At 36.1% G+C, this 21,966-nt stretch overlaps 4 protein-coding genes across 6 annotated transcripts in view; 2 read left to right on the forward strand and 2 right to left on the reverse strand.

Moving 5' to 3' along the window:
* LOC6640155 overlaps positions 1-9,489 on the reverse strand; it is a 30,079-nt gene extending 20,590 nt beyond the window's left edge. For all 3 annotated transcript variants that reach the window (XM_023181983.2, XM_002063419.4, XM_047010122.1), the window contains exons 1-5: positions 9,423-9,489; positions 7,260-7,351; positions 1,712-2,501; positions 1,552-1,644; positions 1,428-1,485 (exon numbers count right to left, since the gene is read on the reverse strand). In XM_023181983.2, coding sequence (XP_023037751.1) covers positions 1,428-1,485; positions 1,552-1,644; positions 1,712-2,501; positions 7,260-7,285 — 967 coding nt within the window. In that variant the 5' untranslated portion in view covers positions 7,286-7,351; positions 9,423-9,489. The remainder of the gene's footprint in view (positions 1-1,427; positions 1,486-1,551; positions 1,645-1,711; positions 2,502-7,259; positions 7,352-9,422) is intronic.
* Positions 410-1,514, forward strand: LOC26529745. Its single transcript, XM_015178922.3, has one exon. It carries the CDS (start codon positions 497-499, stop codon positions 1,289-1,291), a length of 795 nt encoding a protein of 264 aa, XP_015034408.1. The 5' UTR covers positions 410-496; the 3' UTR covers positions 1,292-1,514.
* Positions 9,490-10,163: 674 nt separating the features above from the next.
* Positions 10,164-17,038, reverse strand: LOC6640154. The gene is made up of 11 exons (XM_002063418.3): positions 16,878-17,038; positions 15,424-15,824; positions 14,709-15,367; positions 14,523-14,643; positions 14,242-14,450; positions 13,934-14,181; positions 13,666-13,855; positions 11,977-13,597; positions 11,791-11,910; positions 11,580-11,729; positions 10,164-11,515 (listed from the first exon to the last, which is right to left on the reverse strand). Exons 2-11 carry the CDS (start codon positions 15,802-15,804, stop codon positions 10,811-10,813), a joined length of 4,404 nt encoding a protein of 1,467 aa, XP_002063454.1. The 5' UTR covers positions 15,805-15,824; positions 16,878-17,038; the 3' UTR covers positions 10,164-10,810.
* A 1,713-nt stretch (positions 17,039-18,751) lies between these two features.
* On the forward strand, positions 18,752-21,908 carry LOC6639952 (polyadenylate-binding protein-interacting protein 1). The gene is made up of 2 exons (XM_023174919.2): positions 18,752-19,704; positions 19,777-21,908. The coding sequence occupies exons 1-2, from the start codon at positions 18,775-18,777 to the stop codon at positions 20,641-20,643; spliced, it is 1,797 nt and encodes a 598-aa protein (XP_023030687.1). The 5' UTR covers positions 18,752-18,774; the 3' UTR covers positions 20,644-21,908.
* Positions 21,909-21,966: the final 58 nt, after the last annotated feature.

The raw sequence follows: 21,966 nt of genomic DNA on the forward strand, positions 1-21,966 counted from the left end.
TTGGATAAGACTTTACAAGATTCGTTTCGATCACCTTTTAATGAATGTTGCGTATCGGCGCAACGTAATTTAAATTTCGCCATCGAACGTGGAGTTTATTTCGCTCATCGAATGCCAGACTGGGCATTGGGGTTTAAAACAAAAACCACGGATATTCTTAATACGCAAAAGCGAAGTAGTTTAATTGCAAAGCACCATCGAGACAAAAGGTATAATGACCATGGTTCCGATTACTCGTTTGTTTGCCGTAAAGATAGGTTTGAAAATTCCGCGCTGGGCTTTTTTGATGAAAGTGAAGTGTTCAATCAAGAAACAACGAATAACGTTAAAGACCCTGAACCACTAAAGCCACTAAAAATCAAAGACGACATAACATGCAGAAAACGAAAGTCTACTTAGATATCTGGCTATCTAAGGATTAGTTGTCAAAATTTCTATTAGATAAGAAAACAATTGTTTCGGTTCGGTTTGAATAGTTGCAGATTTTCTGGTTAAGATGATCGTCGACTTGGTGGTGCGTACTGGAGTCGTGGTAGCTGTTATAATGGCAACAAAACACTTTGGAGTTTGGGATTCTCCAGAGCGAACGCAGGAAATATATAGCTCCACATCGGAACACGTTGAACCGTATGCAGAAAATGCCCGCCGACGAATGGGTTTCGATCCACCGCAACCACCGCCGGAGGGCAAGTGGAAATTCTTTGGTGTACACTACTATAACCAAGTGGTTATATCTTTCTTTAGCTTGCTCAGTTCGGTTCCGGAATTGCTCGGCCAAGGGCTGGAACTAGTTCCAGGATATGCAATTCAAATGTATCAGGGCGCTAGGCAGCAGTACGAAAAATATAAAGAAAAATCACCAGACAATACTATGAAGGAGAGCTGTCAAAGAAAGTGTATTGACCAGACACCATCAGTGGTCCAACCAATTGAGCCAGATTCACACCACTGTAAGCGAAAGGACACGCCAGACAAGGTAATTGAACCTCCACCCAAAAAGCGTTTCGAGGATGACTTTATTTATAAATCAAGATTGCCATCAAAAGAAGCGAAAGGCAACTGCAATTGCACAAAATGTAAACGGCGTGAGGGAGAAGGTTGGTCTGATAATAAACCCAAATGCCCAAATCTTGCGCCAACTGACAATAAGACGGTCAACAAGGAGCAGCCATCAAAGAAAAAAGTTTGCAAACTTTGTCCCCAAAAAGATTCAATGGAAACGGAAAAGTGCAAGTCGGAAGCGGAGACGCTTAAGACATGCAAAAAGTGTTTATCAAATAAAGAACACTGAAAACTGCGCACTGATTCAAGGATAACAACGATTATACCATTCTCATGGTGACGCCATCTAATTATAAAATCTGTAACTCTATTAAAAATTCCAAATTAAAAGTAAAAAATTAAATACAATTGTTAATATTATTCACCTTTAATTAGGCTAACAACCGTTGGGTGTTTCTCGAGACGCACTTCTTGTTTATTGACCTAAAAATAAATTATAATTATAATCGAAATCCTTTGAGAAAAAAAAATCAATTCTTTTTGACAGACCTTTAAAATCATATCGCCAGCAACTAGACCAGCAATCTGGGCAGCTCCCCCTGGCTTAACACTTTCGACAAAGACGGGATTATCTCCAGAAACCTATAGAAGTAATTGAATTTGTTTTGATTAGGTGAGTAATCATCATCATCTGGTGATCTACTCCTACCTTCATTCCATATCCATTCTCATCTTTTCGCACAGTCAATGTTAAATACTGAAAGTTTTTTGGTGATGCTAGATTCGGCGTTGATGGCGTTGTTGGCGTTGTAACCGTCGTCTCGACTGCTGAAGTTACCTGTATTTGAGGATGTGTGCCACCAGTGCTCTCTGAAACTGGAGGAGCACCGCCACCGGCACCGGCACCGGCACCAGTAGCAGCCTTATCATCTCCAATCATTATGTTCATATTGCTATTGTTGTTGGCATTATTTAAGGCTGTATTTGTAGATGATGTAGTGGGATTTGCAGCACTCGCCGCCGCAGACGCCGCCGATGCTGCATCACTTGCAGGTACTTTGCCACCGTTCATATGCTTCTTTTGCTTATTGGACTGCTGATAGCCGGCTGGCAATGGTGGTGTCTGTGGTGGGACGTTGTTGTTGTTGTTGTTGTGATTATTACTATGGCTACCACTGAGACTGCTGGCCAAACTACTTAAACTGCTGGCCAATGATGGGGATCGTGGTATTTTTGATTTAATCGCTGATGACTTTTGTTTCTGTTTATTCTTGGAATTCTTTACAGATTTTTGCTTTGGCGGTGGCAATTCTGGTGGCAAATCCACGGAGCTTCCTGATGGTCCCACAGATGCGACTGCGCCCAATCCCAATGCTGAGCTTGCGTTAGTTCCACCGTTGCTGCTGATTTCGGATGACTGCAAGGACTGTGTGCTTGATTCTTCTGGCAGTTCTTGAACTTCATCGTATTCATGTTCGTCGGTACACAAATCAATAAGCCTAAAAAAAAAAGCAAAAACATAAAGTTATTAGGTTTAATCCAAGTGAGTTTATTTTGTCATTGTTAAAACTGTTGTTGGGCTTTATTATTTGCAGTTTTATTATACATATACACTTGGGTGCGGCATAAACAAGATCCGTCTATATGAAATATAATGAATTCGTAACCTGAGCCATGGTCAAAGCTTGATCCGCAATATAAAAACGTCTGTTGTCCGACCTTTTTTAATTGAGCCTAAATTAAATTAGCCATAAAATACATAGATACAATTCAATTAAGTACGAATTGTCTCCTCTATACAACTACATACATACATATAAGTGTATGTATACATAGTGGGTACATTGTACCTACAAGTAGTTTGTATCTATGTGAAATCTGTCTGAATAATTTCCGCACATGTGTACCTACAATGTATATTTTGCATCAAGGTTGCTCCCAGCCCCCAACCATATAATTTTCTTTCTGCTAATCAAAGACTTACATAAGAATAATAAAAATGCCATTGAAAACTTTCTTAATTTCCAATTTCCCCGAATAGATGTAAGCTTTGCGATCGTAAACTAATTCTATGTACAATGAAGTGGTTTATTGTTTAATGTTGTTTTTCCGGTAAACGGAATGGGTCATTTGATCCCTGGCTCAAGTGTTTTTTCAGTAAACTATTAATAAGGTCTAAAATAACATTTAGTGATTACTAGCATATAGAAAACTTTAAACAAAAATATTAAATTGGCACACTGCTCTCAATAAAAACAAACAGTTTTGCAAACAGAAAATAAAATTGTCAACAAAAATGATTGTAACAAGCAGAAGGAAAGTTTTTCGATTTTTTAAAGCACCAATATATCGAAGACTATAAGACCTAAATTGTTGTTTAAAGTACTGAGAATATCTTCCTAAAAGTGTTTTTTTGAACCCTTTCAAGATATGACGATTTTTTGAGGCACTGTTCTCGTCGTGTGAGGCAACTTGAACTTTTTTTGAACTTGCCACCATTCTGTTCCTGACCTCATTCAGATTTTTAGGATTTATCGACAAATATTTTTTTTTACGACCAGAATTACATCTATGCTAAATCTAACGCCGGCTTAAACTTTAATTTCAGACGATACTGCGTCAAGTTATCCTTGTTGCAAATAGCACTTCGTTTTTATACCCTTGCAAAAAATATACATAATTTTGGTCAGAAGTGTGCAACGCACAGAAAAAAGCATCACTGACCATATAAAATGTATATATTCACGCCGAGGCGAGTTCATATAGCCATGTCCGTGCACCTGTCCGTCTGGATCAAAACGATCTCGTCCTTAACCGCTGAAGCTACGGTGCTGAACTTTTACATATGAGCATCTATATACTGCAGGGGTTGTACATGTCGGATTCAATCGGATCAAATCATGATATCATGTAGCATCCAAACGGCAAAGTCTCAAAACGGTGACTTTTCTCGATAACTTCGTTAGTTTCTAAGATATTAGCGTGGAAGTTATTATTTGACATTATAAAGATTGGGTGACTATATTATATAGCTCCCACAGGAGCGATCGGTCAAAAGTTGTGACTTTTATCAGTAATTTCGTTATTTTTGACGCGATGGCCATAAAAATTAATATTTGTCAGTTTAATGTAACTATTTATGACTTAATACTCCACCCTAAGATGGTAGTTTGTTCTTTCGCAAACATTTGACTTTTTAGACAAACTTTTTCCACTTTGACGGCTAGAAGTTAACCCGGGCCTTCTGGTTTTTGGGTTAACTCTGAAAGCGAATTATGAAAAACATTACAAGGACGAAATTGTCCGTTCCTGGCACCAATTTTCTATTTTTTTATTTATTTATACTGTATATATAGTTTATGTTTAGTTCTAAAAATTTCTTTATTTCTACATCCATATCAATTATTTACAATGACCTTTATTCCATTAACCTATGCGTAAAATCTAAAAGGGTACCTAATGATCGGGGCTATATTTGAAAAACTAAAAATAGTTATCGTTCTAAAAACGTTTACAGGTTCTCCGAATTTGTCATGCTTTACTATTTCAGTCACACATGCTATTCCAGATTGGGCCTAGAAGGGCCCATTGCTATAGAGCGTATAAAACGCCTTTACAAAACATTTAAAAGTATATTTATTTTTAAAATCTCTCATCAGCATTTGCATGCTGATTAACGGTCGTTCCGGTGCCTCCCACCACCTCCTAAGAAATATTATTGTTATTATTATTGTTTTTTGAACAGACGGAATTTTAAACGAGCTATGGGAAAGCATTTTACAACAAAAAGAAATGTACTAAATGTTGATTTCTGTTAAAAACATGTGTCGATTTGATATTTTTCACATTTTTGAAATACACAAAGAAAAAAAAAACTATTCAACTGGGTGAATCATCCACATGTTGTGGAATAGAATCGAATACTAAAAACTAAATATTATGCAATTGTATTAAACAAGTTTCTCCTTGTGCCCATGTATTGGTAGATTTATTTTTCTAATATTTTCCACTATTTTTCACCTCAAGCAATAAGTGACTTTTATTTTTCATCGCCAAAAAAAACAACCAAAGTAGTTTTGGGCCAGATTAAAATCTAAATTTTAAAGGAAAGCAATTATTTAATGCATCAATATTTCACTTCACTATCTTATATAGTTATCATCAGATTATTAGTTGCGGTTTCTGATTTTTTTGTTACACTTTACACTATTTACGCACTTTACAACTGGCCAAAGCCACACAAACTCGATTAAATCGTATCCATTCCTTTAAGCATATTAATTTGTATTTTTCTGTTTCTCTTTGCAGTGTCTCATTAGTTAAATATTCAATATTATTAGTAAGGGTATTAATCCAATTTATAGAATAGAACGTTGGAAACGTCGACGATTGCGTTCCTCTTTGTTATAAAACATTTGCACGAACTTGGCGAGTATCAGTTAAAACAAAAACTAGAACTCAATGATTAGCTTTCGGTTCGGTTCGGTTCGCGCTTAGCGTTAGCGGGCCAGGCCGCTCCCCACTATGCAATAAATTTATTAAGTCATCCACATTTTGTGGGCTACTCGTAGCTACATTTCGCTGCTTCTGTTGTTGTTGTTGTTGGGAGTGGTGGTCACAACAAAAGAAAACCTTTTTAAATATATATATATATATATGAACACATTTAACAGAGGCGTGCATGCAGTTTTCGTCTTAAATGGGGGGACAATTTCATAAAATCTGTTGCCGACTATACTGAATTATTTCATTAAACAACAACCATTAAATAACATCCAATATGAAGTAAACAAGTCGTCTTGACGACTTCGATATACCATTCACCAAGTAAAACAAATTTTTGGAATTTATAACATCAAATATATGCACGCATCAAGCACAGGCCAACAGCTCCGCCATTATGGCCTACCTATTGAAAAACTTTTATATGCATAACTTGGGTTTTTTCAATCCGATATTAATTAAATTTGATAGTTGTTGGATATTGATGACAGATTTTAGTGTGTCAAATTTAATTGCAGTGGTTAAAAAAGGGGGCCGGGTGCGTGGCAGGAGTCTACATACCAACTATGATGACTCTAGCTCTTATAGTGTCCAAAATCTAGGTGTTCATACAGACGGACGGACGGAAGGACATACGGACATGGCTAGATGGACTGATGGCTGTTTAGAAGAATATTTATAATTTATGGTGTCGGAAAAGCTTCCTTCTGCCTGTTATATACCTTTATGGCGACTTTAATATACCATTTCACTCTATGGGTGCATGGTATAATGAGCCTGCCATAGTCGATAGCTCATTGGTGACCTATATAAACTATTGTTCTCAAATTCGAGTCCTGACGTAAGGAGTAGAGTTCCTATTGTATTGCAAAAATAAAAAATTGATCTGTACAGTTTTAACTTATATCCTAACAGTTCAAAAATTGAATGACTAGAAGGGAGAGAGCACTTGCTCCACGCGACGAAGATAATTTCACGATTTCAGTAATATTTGAATTTATGATAAATCCAGTCCTGCTACAACAAATACGCAATATTAGTAAACCCCCTGCAACGATTTCTACAAAAATTCTATATTCAGCAAAAAGAATATCTTTCATTTAATTGGCTTTAAAACTACATTTTGGGGCTAAAAAAAAAAAAAAAATGATAAAAATTAAGTTGAATACGCTGATTAACTCAGCTTAAAATAAGGAAACTAAAAATGTTTTATTATATCCCAAAAACGTGGCCAATACTTAATGTCGCCGTTGAAACAATTTTGTATTTTAAGCTAGTTATAGCCAAAATCAAGTTTTTCTTATGGAATATCTAAACTAAAATTCGAAATGATCGGTTTTTCTGGTTGTTTCTTGTTGTTTGTATATGGACTAATTCTATATACATACATATGTAGGTACTGTAGGCCTTATCCGATTAATATTTAAAACTTGTAAGGAATATTGTCCCGGTCGTCTGTTTGAACCCCATATTGGGCCTCTTAACTCCACCACTGACTTATAGAATATGTACATCGTACATACATATATGTACATATATATGTATGTACGTACGCGCATAAATAAATGCAGAAGAGTGCATCTCTTGAATGCGGCGACATTGGAATAACGCAATTCGAAAGATAAGTTTTATCGTCGTTTTCAGTGATTGTGAATATGAGTAATAAAAGTTACATACATATATGTATATATGTTTGTATATATAGATAGCCATATAAAATTGGAGCAGATTATAAAGTTGACTGGCTTACTTACCGTTTTCTAATTGAAGGGTCATCCATAGAGTCCGTGTGTGTGTATTGATGTCTATGTGTGTTTAAGTGATGTTATTCCAATTTTTGGCAGTCCTTTAATTTAGTTTAATTTCACCACGAAAATAAAGATGATTAATTTGTGTATTTCTTTAAAATTTATGTTTTTTTGTATACATTTATCCGAATGAAGTTTGTTTGTGTTTGTGTGTGTTTGTACAAACTCTCATAAATACGCACACACATACATACATATATGTATGTATATATATAGTACATACAAATGCGCAAATTAGCGATAGGGAAAGGCACTATATGAAGGCACTGAACTCACATTTTAAAAGAGACGAGTCAAAAGGGGGGGGCGGTGGGGAGTTGTGGGGTGTTAGAGGGTCGAAGGGTGGTGCGCGGAATGTGCTCTATAGGTAAATAAAAATAATTTCCGAACACGTTTCGTGTGCCGCCAAACGGCTGAAACACTGAAACCAGTGTGTCTGTGTGTGTGTTTGTTGGGGCTAACTATTTTATTTTTAAATACATGTATGTATGTATGTACATATGTATGGGCAAAGTTGTTGCTGTTGTTGCTCTTGGTTGCCAAAAGAAAATCATCAGGGAAAAGAATGCAATTTTCCAGTCTGCGATTCACAATATTCTTTAATTCTAACTTTTAACAACTTTCACTTAATTTTTGAATTGCCATTCTGCATATTTATTTGTATGTATGTATTTTCACATAACTTTTTGTGTGTATTGCAACTCCTTTTTTCCCAAAAAAAACAAGCACCCACACTCACATAAACACAAATGCATTCAGACAAACACACACACACGCGCACGCACACACACACACACAGTTAAAGATAAACAACTTGTATGCATGTATTGTTGTCTCATTCGATCTCTTAGCCAGCCGCTGCCGCCGTCGCCACCGCCGCTGCCGCTCTCTTACTTCCGCTAACTGTGTGTTGCCTGCGCTCTCTCTTATTGTTGTTTGCTCTGACTAGTTTTGATGAAAACACTTAATGGATGACGATGGTTTTTATTTTTTTATTTATTTTTTGGGTGGAAGGAGACAGTGGGCCAGGAGAGGAAAGGCAGGCGGAGGCAGAGAGGGTGCGATAACTGGTTTTTGGCCAAACTACAGAAAAAAAAAACGCACCCCGACTTTGAATAAGAAACACCAAAGTGTGAAAGTATTTAAAAATAAGACGGAAAATAAACAATTCTTAAATTTGAATGAGATGCATTACGCATTACGAATTGACGAAAATTGTGTAAACAAATAACAATTGAATTATATAAAATGTTAAATTTTCATATCCAATTGAATGTATGTACATACATACATATGTACATACAGAGCGTTCTGTTTAAGTCTGCCTGTGTGTGTGTGTGTGTGTGTGTGTGAGGTATCAATGTTTGTGTGGGGGTGCGAGTGTGATCATCACTGCAAAAGCAATTTCATGTGTGAAATTTCTGTACATTTCTGTGTGTGTGTGTCCCTATGTGTCTATGGCTCTGTATATGTCTTTGTGTGTGTGTGTGTTTATATAGGGGTGTGGGTGTGTGAGTATTGAACTTTTGAACTGCAGCCCAGCTCTATTTACTTTTTTACATCAAACAGACAACTATCAACAATTGAACAGAATGTAAGAAATATCTTCGTAACTGCGTCTGTTTTAGTAGATAATTTTGTTTCGTTTCAGTTTCATTTACTAAAACATCCAACAAGTGGCAGCCATATTGCTGGAGCTGTTGATCATCGCACAAACACAGCGCCAGTTGCTCTTTGTGTGTCTGTGTGTGTGTGTATATTCACTGTATACATATATGTATGTATGTAAATGCCTACATCGTTAGATGTTTTTTTTTCGACGTATATACTTTGAGATTATTTTAATTAAATTTACATTCTATTGATTTACTTTGTACTTTCGAACACAATTATTTTCTTCACTTTCACGTTCACATTTGTACACGCCATTCATATTTATTTGCCCTTGTTAGAGTGAGCTCACAAGCTGATTGCGCATTTTCTCTTTTGCTTATATATTTTAGAGCTGCTTAACATTGCGCATTTATTGCACACAAAACACACATATGTATGCGCGAACATACAAAACAGCACTTTTTATTGTTACTAACATTAATTAATAACATTTACCATAGAAAACAATTCGCTTAATCACAATTAAATATCTCTGCTTCTCACCGCTCACCTCGAAAACAAAAACAACAATAACAAAAACAAAAAAGACAGTTTTATTCGAACCACCAGAAACCTTCTCAAACCGCATCAAACTAATTGCAACCACCTCAAACTCGAACCTCAAAATAGTGGGAGTCGACAAAAATATCGGTAAAATTACTCAAAGTGCGCTCACTTTGCTCAGTGCCGGGGACTAACTAAAATACGTATACATTTTCGGGGGGTTTTAAGAGCATAATAATATTTTGGAAGTCTGACATAACAAACAAAAAATTGAGAAAATAGCTACAGTACTATTTGGTGTTTATGTGGGCTTTAATATTTGCTCAAAGTAGGTTTTGGAAGAACTAACGATGAGAAGTCCATGTCCATTTCAAATGTTCTTAACTGTAAAGTAAATTTACGTTGACCTCAAGAAGTTTAGATCAATGGAAAAATATGTACATATCTCTATAAGTTCTTTATTTCCACGGTCCACAAAGTGCTACTTCTTGGACATGATATAATTGAATTCCACTGCCTTCGTATTGCAAAAATACCGTAACTTTCGAAAATATCGATCTGTGTCTACACGACAAGGGGAAAGTGGGAAAACGGTTCAAAAGGTTTGTCGTTAATCTTTAAAATTCAACCAAATTTTGTTTTTTTTTTTTCCAACGATTACAGTTTTATTTTTTCAAAATTTCTTTAAAATTTGTAGTTTGTATATTTCGTTTCAAAAATAGTCATTCAATTTTTAAGTGGCGTATATGTATGTATATGTAGATGACGAATTGGACCACAATGAGTATTAAAAAACTAACTCTAATATGAAAGTATAATAATAGTTTGTTACACAAATTAAGTTTAGTACGAAAGAAGAAAATCATTGGGATATCTTAAAAGTTATAATTTTTTGTTTAACAAGTTTACAGTTAATGACTGAGTGGATACTAATATATTTAATAACTCAGATAAATTGTTTGTTGATGTCAAAAATTTGGCATTCACATTAAATGTAATAAATATACATAACAACTTGAATATTGCATTGACTTAGGCTAATTTAATTTTAATTGATTTACATACTTATACTTACATATGTATATCTAACATGGTCCAATTTAACAATTGTCTATTGTAACGACTAACTTGTAATATTGCTATTTACTAATAAAAATATTTATAATATTGCCACTGGAAGAAGCAAAAACTATTTTCCAGCATTATAATTGGACGTGAAGACAGTGAAAAAGCAATACTAAAAAATAATATAGAAGTAATCCTATAAATGCGTAACGACAGGGAGTATGCCTGCTGGCATGTGTGTGATTTTTGCGCCAATACTTGGCAAGATTCTGGCGTCAACTGTCAGACTGATCGACAATCTGCGACTGCTGCTTGGCCTGAACTTCAACTATGCCAACAACATCAACTCCTTGTCCTTCCGCTTCGTCAGGACTAGTTAAAGAATCGTCAGTCATATAATGAATTAGGGAGACGTTTTCATAATGCAGACTACTATTTCTTAATGTGACATTGGGCAATTGGGAAGAATTTGTTTCTAACATTTTGAGATGATAGTAAACACCCTCATCGTCAATGATGAAAAACTGTGTAAATGCCTCATCAGTAAAGAACTTACGAGCTGCGTTACCAACGAATTTAACACAAGCCAGTAACTCTGGCATAGTAGAACTTCCTCTTTTATCAAGCCACAGCGAGGATTCAGTCTGTACGACAGACTGAAGCTGATTGGGCCGGGAGGAGGAAGTCTTGAAACAAGATGGATATTCGTCTGTATCCTTGGCAGATGCAAACGGTGACGCATCAACCGCATCGACCCGATTTTTGTAATAACTCTTATGCCTTTGGCTTCGCCTATGTGTAGAGTCAGATTTCACTTGATTGTTTCGCATGTAAGCCATGCTCCAGAAGCACAATTGCTCGGAGCAACTTACTAAAACCAAATTACAAGGCGAAAACTGCAGTTGTCTGATAAGTTCGTTGTGTCCCTCAGTAATGCTGTATATGAGTTGTATCTTATTGTCCTTTCCAAAAGAGAATACCTTTGAAAAAGTATATAAATAATAATGATTATCTATGTATGTATATGAGCACTATTGTTCTTACCTCTATATTTCCATTACGAAAGCCTAGGGCAAGCAACGAAGCGTCATTTGAGACAGTCATAAAACAAATGGGCACGTTTTGAGGTTTTAACTTTTCGAGGCAGCGTTCTTCGTAGATGAGTTTGCTACCGTTGTTATACATGTAAAAAACCTTTAAGAAAAAATTTAAGTAAATATCATTTCAATTGGTTTCCATATCCGACCCACCGCACCTTAATCAGATGATCTTTCAGTGCCAAGAAGAGAAGCCTGTTCTTCAGATCGAAGCCAACTACTAACTGATCCTCAGTTGGTGCGTCACAAAGACAATTTGGATTCAGTAAGTCAATATGCTACAATAAAAGGAAATAATGTAATGTGAATATGATATATTAAACAATTCTATCGTCATTACTTACACCAACTACGTCTTCTGAAAACAAAAGTAAGTAGTGCTCGTCAAAAACAAGCGCTTCCATAGTGTCTAAGGGGACGGACAACGGCCATTGATTTGAAGAGGACGTCGATGGGGATTCGGTTCCAGTAATTTTAAATATAACAGTTTTTTTTAATTCTAGAGCTGATGCCACCAAAAATTGATCGTTAACCTGCTTGAGGAAATCGATGCCATCATTTATATATTGTTGAGGTAGTTTCACATCACGATTAATATCAATAATAGTGCCATCCGAATAGGCCACAAAAATCTGATCTCTGGTGTGTGCGCATATAGCGGTTATTTTCAAACTGTCCGCTGCCTGGGATGTTGAAGTTGTTGATCGTGATGCTATGGTAGCAGCTTTGCCATCCACTGCTGGTTGTATTTGGTGAATACCGTTTTTGGAATCAATTGCAAATAATTGTGTACGTTCGCTATTCATGTCCATAATGGAACGCAAACAAGCCCCAGATCCGGCGCTAAATTCTTTCAAATCATCCTCATCCACATTGTGCAGCCATGTGATCTCTTGATCACCACCAATTCTCAATGTATGTACATGAAGAATGTGCTTGCCGACAGCACCGCATAGAATGATGTATTTAAATATCGGATCATACAATTCGTAAATATCTACACAAGAAATGTTTTCACTAACATTGCAACGCAGGCTGACTTCCGATTTCCTCAGATCATAGACAATTAAACCCTCGGATGTGCCCAAAATGAGATAATGTCCATCCGAGGACCGTTTGCCACACGTTATATAGCCCGTGTCGGGTAGCTTTAGGAGTTCTGCATGCGCTTTTGTAATGCCATTCTTGTCAAATTTCAGACGCCACACACTGTGTTTAAATACTAGCAAAAGCATCGTGCACGATAATCCCTCGTTATAACGTCTATCTTTATCCTCTGCCAACACATCCATGAAATGCGGTGAATCATTAACATCTGGACAATAACCCTCCAGTTCAGTCAGTTCTCTCGAACTGTTACGTAAATCCCAAATGGACAGAATACATTTCGCAGTGCACAACACATAAAATCGTTTGAGCACCTTTACGAAGCAACGCACTCTCAATTGCTCCGTTTTCAGAGGAGGTGTATGCAACGATTTAAACTCTTCTTCAGCTGGATTCCAGTCGCAAATGCAAATATCACCATTGCTGAATGCCACATGCAATTGAATCGATGTATGACCTATTCCGGTCTCCTCTTCCAGATAAAATGCAGATATATTTTGTTCCGCATTGCTGGCCAATGATCTTTTGACAACCCCATTGACCAATTGTTTATATTTGCGTGTGGATGGATGTTTATCATTTTCGGATTCCGGCCATAAAGACCAGAGTTTTAGACTACCATTTCCATGGAGGGTCAACAGATGTTTCTGATTATTAAATATATCCATTCTGGTAATCTCGCTAGTATCTTTATCATCGCCGTATACATAAGTCGCCGTGCCCTCCAATGAGACGTCAATTAGCAACAATTGTTTATTACTTAAAGCTATGGCACAAAAGTCACAGTCCAAATATATGGCATGTCGGGCTTGATCTTTACCAAGATTTACAATCTGGCGTTGCTGATGAAAACGGCCACTGAAATGTGACAAAAATATGATTTATTGTCTAAAGAAAACATCTATATGTAGGTTTCTGTTACTTACTGTTCTGTGAACCAAACATAATCAGGGAATCTTTGTATTTGGCGATTCGCTTCCTCGTATATGGGACCCTCTTCTGCCATCAAGGCTTGTCTCAATAAACACGTATGCTTCGATCTTATAAGATTTTCCTCTATTCTAGGCAAGAAATCCAAAAGCGAATTGACTAGACGACTATATGTTGGATCATCATCTGTTAATAATCGAATCAAAGGAATTAATATATAAAAAATATAAATAAACACAATATTAGCAAGAAATATTTGCGCACCAATGATCCTTTGCTTGTAAAGCTTAATCTGTTGTAAGGTATTTAAAATTGATCCGCTTGCATTCCACGAGGTAGTATCATGACGTATCTTCTGCTCCAAAAATCGGAAATCAAGAAAAATTATGCGGAGTAATTTAACACTTTCCGTGGGCTCAATAGCCATCAAGTGATGTCCAATGTGGGCATAAAAATAGTTATCTAAATTAGGAATCGTTAAATCATTTTGCTCAACAAAATTTGCATTTATGCTGAAAATAAGAGATGTAAATTATTTTGACAAGAATCAAATTCGCATTATTTGCACTCACTTGTAAAAAGCCACAATTTTCTCATGAAGTGCTTTTTCATAATCGAGTTGATGATGCAACTCGAAATAAATGCTTGGAATGGTTATAGTCGGAGGTTTTGACTGAGATTGCTTTTCTATTAAAGAATACCCTTGCAACTTATTAACAATGACCATCGGATCATCATACGTTGAATTGTTGTGTGATTGGGACCACAACAAGGGTAGTAGCTGTAGTAAAAGAGAGAGCGAGAGTATGGTTTATTTGAATATCTCCCTAGAAAATAAACTTAATAATTTTACCGTAATTGGTATTTGGGCCGATTCAGGAAATATGAAAAGTTTTTCATACATTTGTCTAGATATTGGCTCAAGCACACTCAACGAGCTTTCAATAATGGTAGATAGTTTATCGCAATTAACGCTGCAAAGATAAAAAACACAAGTGTTTACAAGAAAATAGAAATATATGTTTTTTTTTTTACATACTGCTTCCAAGTGTCCAAGGTTGCAAGACCATCATGAAGGCTTTCAGCAATAATACTAAGCTTACGGGGATTTGTGGTCTTAATGTCCTTGGCTGTTGGTAAGTCCTTGGGCAGACAGCCAAGATACTTTAAAAACAGAGACTCTACTTCACTGGCCGTTAAACTGTCTTCCAGTGGAACATGAGTAGTGGTGGCAGATGACAAATAATTGCTTATGTCCTTATTTCGCGTTGTTATCAATATTTTACATCCGAGATTGAACGCTTTCCAAGTGTTCAGATTTTGCACGTTTCGTAAGACGAGTAAACAATTCTTATAGACTTTACTCTGAAGTATATGTCGCAACTCAGTCTTTGCGGTTTCAATGCGTTGCCTAATACTGGGATCACCCGATCGACTATTGTCATATTGGCGGTCATTCTGGCTGTTCCATTGGGGATCGATTTGATGCCTCAACGACTGCAGCATTTCCAAATCTGATTCGGGCGTATGGCAATGTTTTAGATTTAACCAAATGATTTTAAAACCCATTTTATGTTGCACTGCGTATGATGAGCAAACATCTAAGACTAGCCACTGTTTTCCAGATCCCAGTTGGCCATGAACTAGGACATTCCTGGCAGGCCTTAGCTTCATAAGGGCCGTTTTTAGTCGCGTATACTGCAAAAGTGAAATGATTTTTAATCTGCGTTAAGATAATAACTTGTTTTCCATACCGGTTCGAAACGTGAAACATTGTATTTAGCAAATGATTGATTATTGCTGCACAACTTGTCGCGTTCTGTTATGTATATTATAGTTTCGGCTGAGGGTTGACGATATTCCTCTTTGATGGGATTCTTCAGAAACTCATAATTTATGTCGTGCACTGTGGCACGGAGTTCATTAACGAACCTGTCCACCGTCTCCTCTGGGTTATCTTTGAGTATCTCAAATAGGACATATACTTGGGTTTTCTCATCTGCAATGAGAATCTTGTCAACCTCTCGACTCGTTAAAATACTACGCAGCATTTCCTCCACATCTTTGCATTCAAAGTCCGCTTTAAAGTTCTCCACGAACACTAACAAAATGTCCTTGTATGTATAGTCACTCATATTGTGGTCTTTTAATGATGCTAGAAAACAAATAAAACAAAAACACAATTTTACACAACTGTGTGTCACATTTATAAAGCACCATTAATCTCTTTTTAAATAGTTTGCTGGCAGGAATCCAAAATTTTTTAACAGAAATTTTATAAAGTTTTATGATTTGTTTATAATTATAATTATTAAAATTGATTTTATTAAAACTTAATATAATTTTACGTAAATCAGTGTATTCCTAATAAAAGTACTTCTTTTAAGCCAAATGCAATGCTCAACTGATGATTATTTTTCTTAATTTTAAAGTGTTCAATATTCTGATGAAAAAATAATTTTTTTTTTTTATTTACCTAATTAAATTGTATTAGATTTTTAATACGCTTTTCAAACAAATTGTTCTGAACTGGTCCAGTAAACGTAAGAGTCTGACTGTTTGATTAATATGAAGCACACCTTACTACGTGGTAAATAAATAAAAAGAAGAAAAAAACTAGCAGAAATTTGCAACATGTAGAAACAAAAACAACGACGATCTTGGCCCAATTAATAGCACCAAATTAGGCTCCAAAAACTACATATGTATATGTATGTACATATGTATGTACATATTTATTAAGTTGCAACTATCTTGAAAATTGCAATAACCGCACACATACAGAAACACACACATTCATACATATGTACGTACATATACTTTTGTTGTAGAAATTGCAAAGATTTAGACATTTCACAGACACAGGTGACCGGCCCTAAGCAGGTTCTTTCGCACATTTTAAAATTATTAATGAATAATAACAACAACAACAGGTTGAATGAACTTTATACACATGTACGAACATGTCATTTATATTCAGGCATATACATTTGTACATACATTCATTTATGTACATACATTGCTTTGAGTCATGGCGTAGTTTTTTGTATTGCACATATTCTACATACATAATTGCTTCTACGTGATTATATACATATGTATGTATATACTTATATCCATATAATTTCAACACAAAGGATTTGCTTATCGTATTTAACACTATTTGTATTTTTTTAAGCAATCATCATTTTGTGCACCCTTAGTTTACCTTTAAACAATTTACACAGGTATTGCCTTCTTGGGCATGCCTCTTAGGCATTGAAGAAAATGCAATTTTTTTATTTATTAACTAAGCGATGTTAATGAACTATTTCGAATTTGACTACGCGATCAACAGACTGTTGCGGTAAATGTTTACTATATAGCTACCAGTGCTGCCAATTTAGCTATGTTGCAACAAGGAAATGCGGGATAAATTGTGTAATATCGGCTAGCGGAAATTATAGCTGTTTTTCAAGAAAAACTAGCTTTACTTTATATTTTGAAACATTTAGTAACATCGTGTATTTTTATGCTCTATGATGCCACATTTTCATTTTTTCATTTGAATGGCAAAAAACATCGATAAGCGAAACGAGTATTCAGTCTTATCGTTTTCTGTGAAGTTTACTAAATGTTTCCTAATTTTTAAACCGCGAGCAAAAGTTAAAAATGCGAAAAATTTATAATCAAAAATCGCGTGGTAAAGACCCTGCATTTAAAGATTGGCTGACTTTAAATGCAGCTGATGCGGGCAAATGTTATTGCAAATACTGACATTAGTCAAATAAATATTGTGAAAACGAAGCAAAGAAATAGGTACGGCTAATACAACTTTGAACGTCATTTTACATATAAGGAAAACTTTTGTAAAGCTAATATTTTACAAATTTGTTAATTACAAGAAAAATGCTGCCACGATTACAAATTACCAGCAGAAAGATAGGGACCAATGAAACCTACATAAACCAAGATGATTTTGGCTACGAAGAAATATTTCTAGCTATTTCTAGCTTTTTTCAAAGGCTGATTTAGCGTTTTGATGCATCGAAATGTTGGCAGCACTGGACGGCGGACTATTTACAACCTTCAAATACTCGATAGGTATCGGTATCGATTGCACAAAATTAAAAGCGAACATATTCGGACTCACGAGATAATTCGGCTAAATTTAAGCAAAAATCGAACAGCCATATATATATGTTTATTAATAAATAATACATCCACAAGAAGTATTCCTAACACAGTATTCTACCCAAAGTTTCAGTTGCATTTCAATATATGACAAAGTAAGTCATTAAATATATTTTTCGATACTCTTCCGTGGGGTAGATGTAAAAATTGCAGCGAAACAACGATGTTTCATCACAAACATCGATATCACATACTTTTTACGAAAACATCGATAACATCGATGTTTTTCCAGCTCTAATTTAGCTTCTGCACAGGTACAGGTAAAATCCGACAATAATTAATACAAATTCTTTGTTAATAGAATTGAGATTTTATGTAAGTTTTTTAGTTCCCTGTTTTCTGCAACGTATCCCAATTGTACGTTTCAATTATCAGCATTTAAATGAGCCTAATTTTCTTTCTATAGCGACAGCAAGAAAAAGTGACGACGCAAGCAAGAAGAAGCAGACGAAAAGCAAAAAAAAAAAAGGAAAGAGAAAGCAGAGCAGTAATACGCACAAATACACGAACTACATTAAAAGTTTCGAATAAAACGAAAAGGTAGGCAAAGAAAAACAGATCAAACAATATATCAATTCCTTTTACAAAGTGCGCGACCAAGGCTATTATATCTTAGTCCTGTTCGCAGTGCCTAGGCAAATTATCGAAAAGCAATTTTTTGCACAGAGACAACGACACAGAGAGAAAAAAGTAGGCAAAGACGGGGGAAAAAACAAGCGCGCAGTGTAGAAACAAAATGTCCGCAACATTGGCAAAGCCTGAACTGGCGTCGTCATTGTCATTGGAATGCAAATGTGATTTACTCTAAATTTAGTCGTATTAATTTTGTTTTTTTTAATATTAATAATGTTAACCAAATATTTAGTAGTTTAGTGCTAATCGGCGTTTGTCTTCTTTATTCCAAAATAGTTTTTGCGACCAACGCTACCGCAATGTCATGCCGTGCCCCCTTTCAACCCGAGGATCAGTATGAGCAATTGCGTCGACCGAATCCGGGTGCCGGACCCAATGGAGTGCCACTAGAACAGCAGACGGCTGCTGCAGCCCATTTATTTAGCGAATATGGAGCTGGAGCTGTGGGTTATGCCCCGTCCCCCTATGGCGCAGGACCTGGACCTTCTATAGGTGGCTATCCAGCAGTATCGCCGTCCATGTCCGATTATGGCCAATCGAAACTGTCGGCTACCGCATCCATTTTTGTGCCCAATACAGTTGGTAATAACCAGGCAATACCCAACAACAATATGGCCATGGGCAATAGAGGCGGTGGAGGAAATGGTACTCATCCCAAACAATATCAACGCTATGCGAATGGTTATAACCATCATCATCATCAGCAGCAGCAGCCACATCATCATCATCATCATCATCAGCAGCAGCAGCAGCAACATCAATCGCATCAGCAGCATAATAATGATATGAACCAGCTAGCATCTTCAGTGCAAGGTCGTTTGCGTATTAACAAACAGCAGCAGCCGCATCAGCAACCATATAATGGTGCAATGGGCAATTTTTATCATCAGCAGCAGTCGCAGCAACATCAGGTACAACAACAACACCACCACCAACAACAGCACACACAACAGCCACAACAACAACCACAAGCGAAATTCCAACAACATTTTAATAATCATCAGCATCATCAGTACAACAATGATATGCATCAGAATAAATTCCAACGGCATGCGCATTTAAATAATTCATTCCAACAAATTGCACAGCAACCTCAACAGCAGCCGCAGCAGCAGCAGCAGCAACAACCATCGACATCATCCGCATCCTCGTCATCATCCTCTTCGCATCCCGATATGGCGACCATTGCTTTGGAATATTTAGATACTGTCATACACTGTCTCAATCAGGTAAATATCAAAGAATTTGCAATAATTTTTTGTATAATAAAGATTAATCTTTTGATTTCCCTTTTTCTATAGAATCCTGGACAGTTTGATTCAATTGCATCTCGCTTCTTGACCATTTTCGACGGCATGGAGCAAAATCAATTTGTACTTTCCATTGCCATGGAGGATATCTTTGAGAAATCCATTGAGCAACCAAATTTCCGATATATGGGTGCCAAGCTATATAACTTACTGCATATGCTTAATCCTAAAGCGGATTCATTATTTCACACATTGCTTAAATGCAAATTGGAATATCATCAGAGTGAGGTGGCCAAATATATGGAATCGACGGAGCATCAGCAAAAGGTGCGCGAAACAGCACTCTTTCTGGCTGAACTATATATGCAGCTGCGCGGCGAGGATGATGCTCGACTTCAGTTGATTGCGGTCAATATTGTTTACTCTTTGACTCAGTTGTTGGCATGTGAAACTAATGAGAATGTACGCTGTATATGCCAGACATTGAAGCTGGCTGGCTATGATTTAACTGCCGACTGTTCCCAGGATATGCTTAGCATAATAGAGGCCTTGAAAGCCATTGAGGCCAAGTTACCGGGCAAATATCCCATGGCAGCAAGTGTTATTGCATTGCAGGCAAACAACTGGGGACGCAAAGTATCGAATGCTCTGGGTGGAGATGATGATAGCGCCGCTGTTAAGGAGCCGCCACGTCTAAGCGATGAGCCCGTATTCTATGGTCCCGATGGACGCGAGCTAACTGCCGAGGAGACTGACTTTCTGGCAGCTGAGGATGATGACGGCAGCGACGATGGTGATGAGTTCGATGTGCGCGATGGCGATTTGGATCTTGATCCAGAAATGGATGAAGAGACCGAACGTGCATATAAAGACTTTTGCAAGCAATCGCAGTCGAAGGCCAAAAAAGCATCATCTTAGACTGGCGGTGTGTGTATGTGATCCGTTCATTCGTGGTGGTGGTGATGTGATGGTGATGATGGAGTAGGCATAGGCACGGGCTTGGACGTGGTATAGAAACTTGGGTGGACAACAAAAATAGTGCGAATTCTTGGTTGTGGAATAATTTTTTTTCTTTTTTTTTTTTGATTCTTATTGCAATTTGGAAGATGGAACGAACGAGAACAGACAGAACGAATAACAGATGTAATTATTCTTAATTTTTTTTTTCTTAAATTATTGATAAATTGTTTGTGATAATTGCGTTTTATGCTCCCATATGTACAGGTACATGAATGTATATAGATATATATATATATATATTAAGCGTGGCTTCAGTACATATACATATATATATATATATCTATTTTTCTATATATACATGTTTTTTTACACATGTGTTCGTAATGATTATGTGATACGCTTTATTCAGCGTCAGTCCTACTACAATTTTGTGTTCAAAATGAAATTAAAGATCAACAACCGCAACAACAACAATACCAACAATATCCGAAATTTGTTACCACATTGCCACGCCCACGTCAATGCCTTGCCTCTGCACATCTACTAGACATAAAAACAAGAAAAAAGAGAGACTCAAGAAGAAAAACATGCACATATATACACTGTTTAGCAACACGGAGATTTAGATTCATAACTGATATAAAACATTATTTTCCATTCAATAAAATACTATACACGAAAACGAAAAACGAAATAAAGAAAAACAACAAAAAAAAAATATAAATAAATAAAAGAAAACCGCATTCTCTGGATCATAAACACAAATCTTAATAAAACTGAAGCCACGCTTAATTTTTAATTAATTGTAATTAATGTTAAACGATAAAATGATTTAAATATATATAATAAATGCATTCATTTAGAATATAATAATCACCGAAACATAGTCTCGACCCCGTATATATTTGCATCTTCAATAATCGTAACACAATGAATTTTGTTTTTAATGCACATAAAACATTGTATATTTTGCAAATGTTTCGTTTTGTTTTTTTTTTCTTTGTCATTTTTCTTTCATTAATGGGTTTAAATTAATGCAAAATAATTGCGTTCAAAAAAACACGGAGGAATGTCCAGGTCGGGCTTCCCTCTGTTTAAAGAACTTTTTACATTCGATTTCGTATAATTAAAAAAATATAAGTATGTAAACCACCTTGACATTAGATCTAATTTAAGTAAGAAAGGTCTTGCACAAGATTTCATAAATATTTGTTTCCGTTTTATGCTTTTGTTTGTTTTTTTTCTTTTTCTTTTTTTTTTGGGGATAAAGCGTTTTCTGGT

The sequence above is a fragment of the Drosophila willistoni genome (genome assembly GCF_018902025.1).
Source record: "Drosophila willistoni isolate 14030-0811.24 chromosome 2L unlocalized genomic scaffold, UCI_dwil_1.1 Seg196, whole genome shotgun sequence".
Lineage (NCBI taxonomy): Eukaryota > Metazoa > Arthropoda > Insecta > Diptera > Drosophilidae > Drosophila > Drosophila willistoni.

Coding starts and splice junctions, on each gene's coding strand:
- LOC6639952 (XM_023174919.2), top strand. CDS start 18,775: ATGTCATGCCGTGCCCCCTTTCAACCCGAGGATCAGTATGAGCAATTG. Junction 19,705..19,776: donor TCATACACTGTCTCAATCAG/GTAAATATCAAA, acceptor CTTTTTCTATAG/AATCCTGGACAGTTTGATTC.
- LOC6640154 (XM_002063418.3), bottom strand. CDS start 15,804: ATGAGTGACTATACATACAAGGACATTTTGTTAGTGTTCGTGGAGAAC. Junction 13,856..13,933: donor TTACAAGCAAAGGATCATTG/GTGCGCAAATAT, acceptor GATTATTAACAG/ATGATGATCCAACATATAGT. Junction 13,598..13,665: donor TATGTTTGGTTCACAGAACA/GTAAGTAACAGA, acceptor GTCACATTTCAG/TGGCCGTTTTCATCAGCAAC.
- LOC26529745 (XM_015178922.3), top strand. CDS start 497: ATGATCGTCGACTTGGTGGTGCGTACTGGAGTCGTGGTAGCTGTTATA.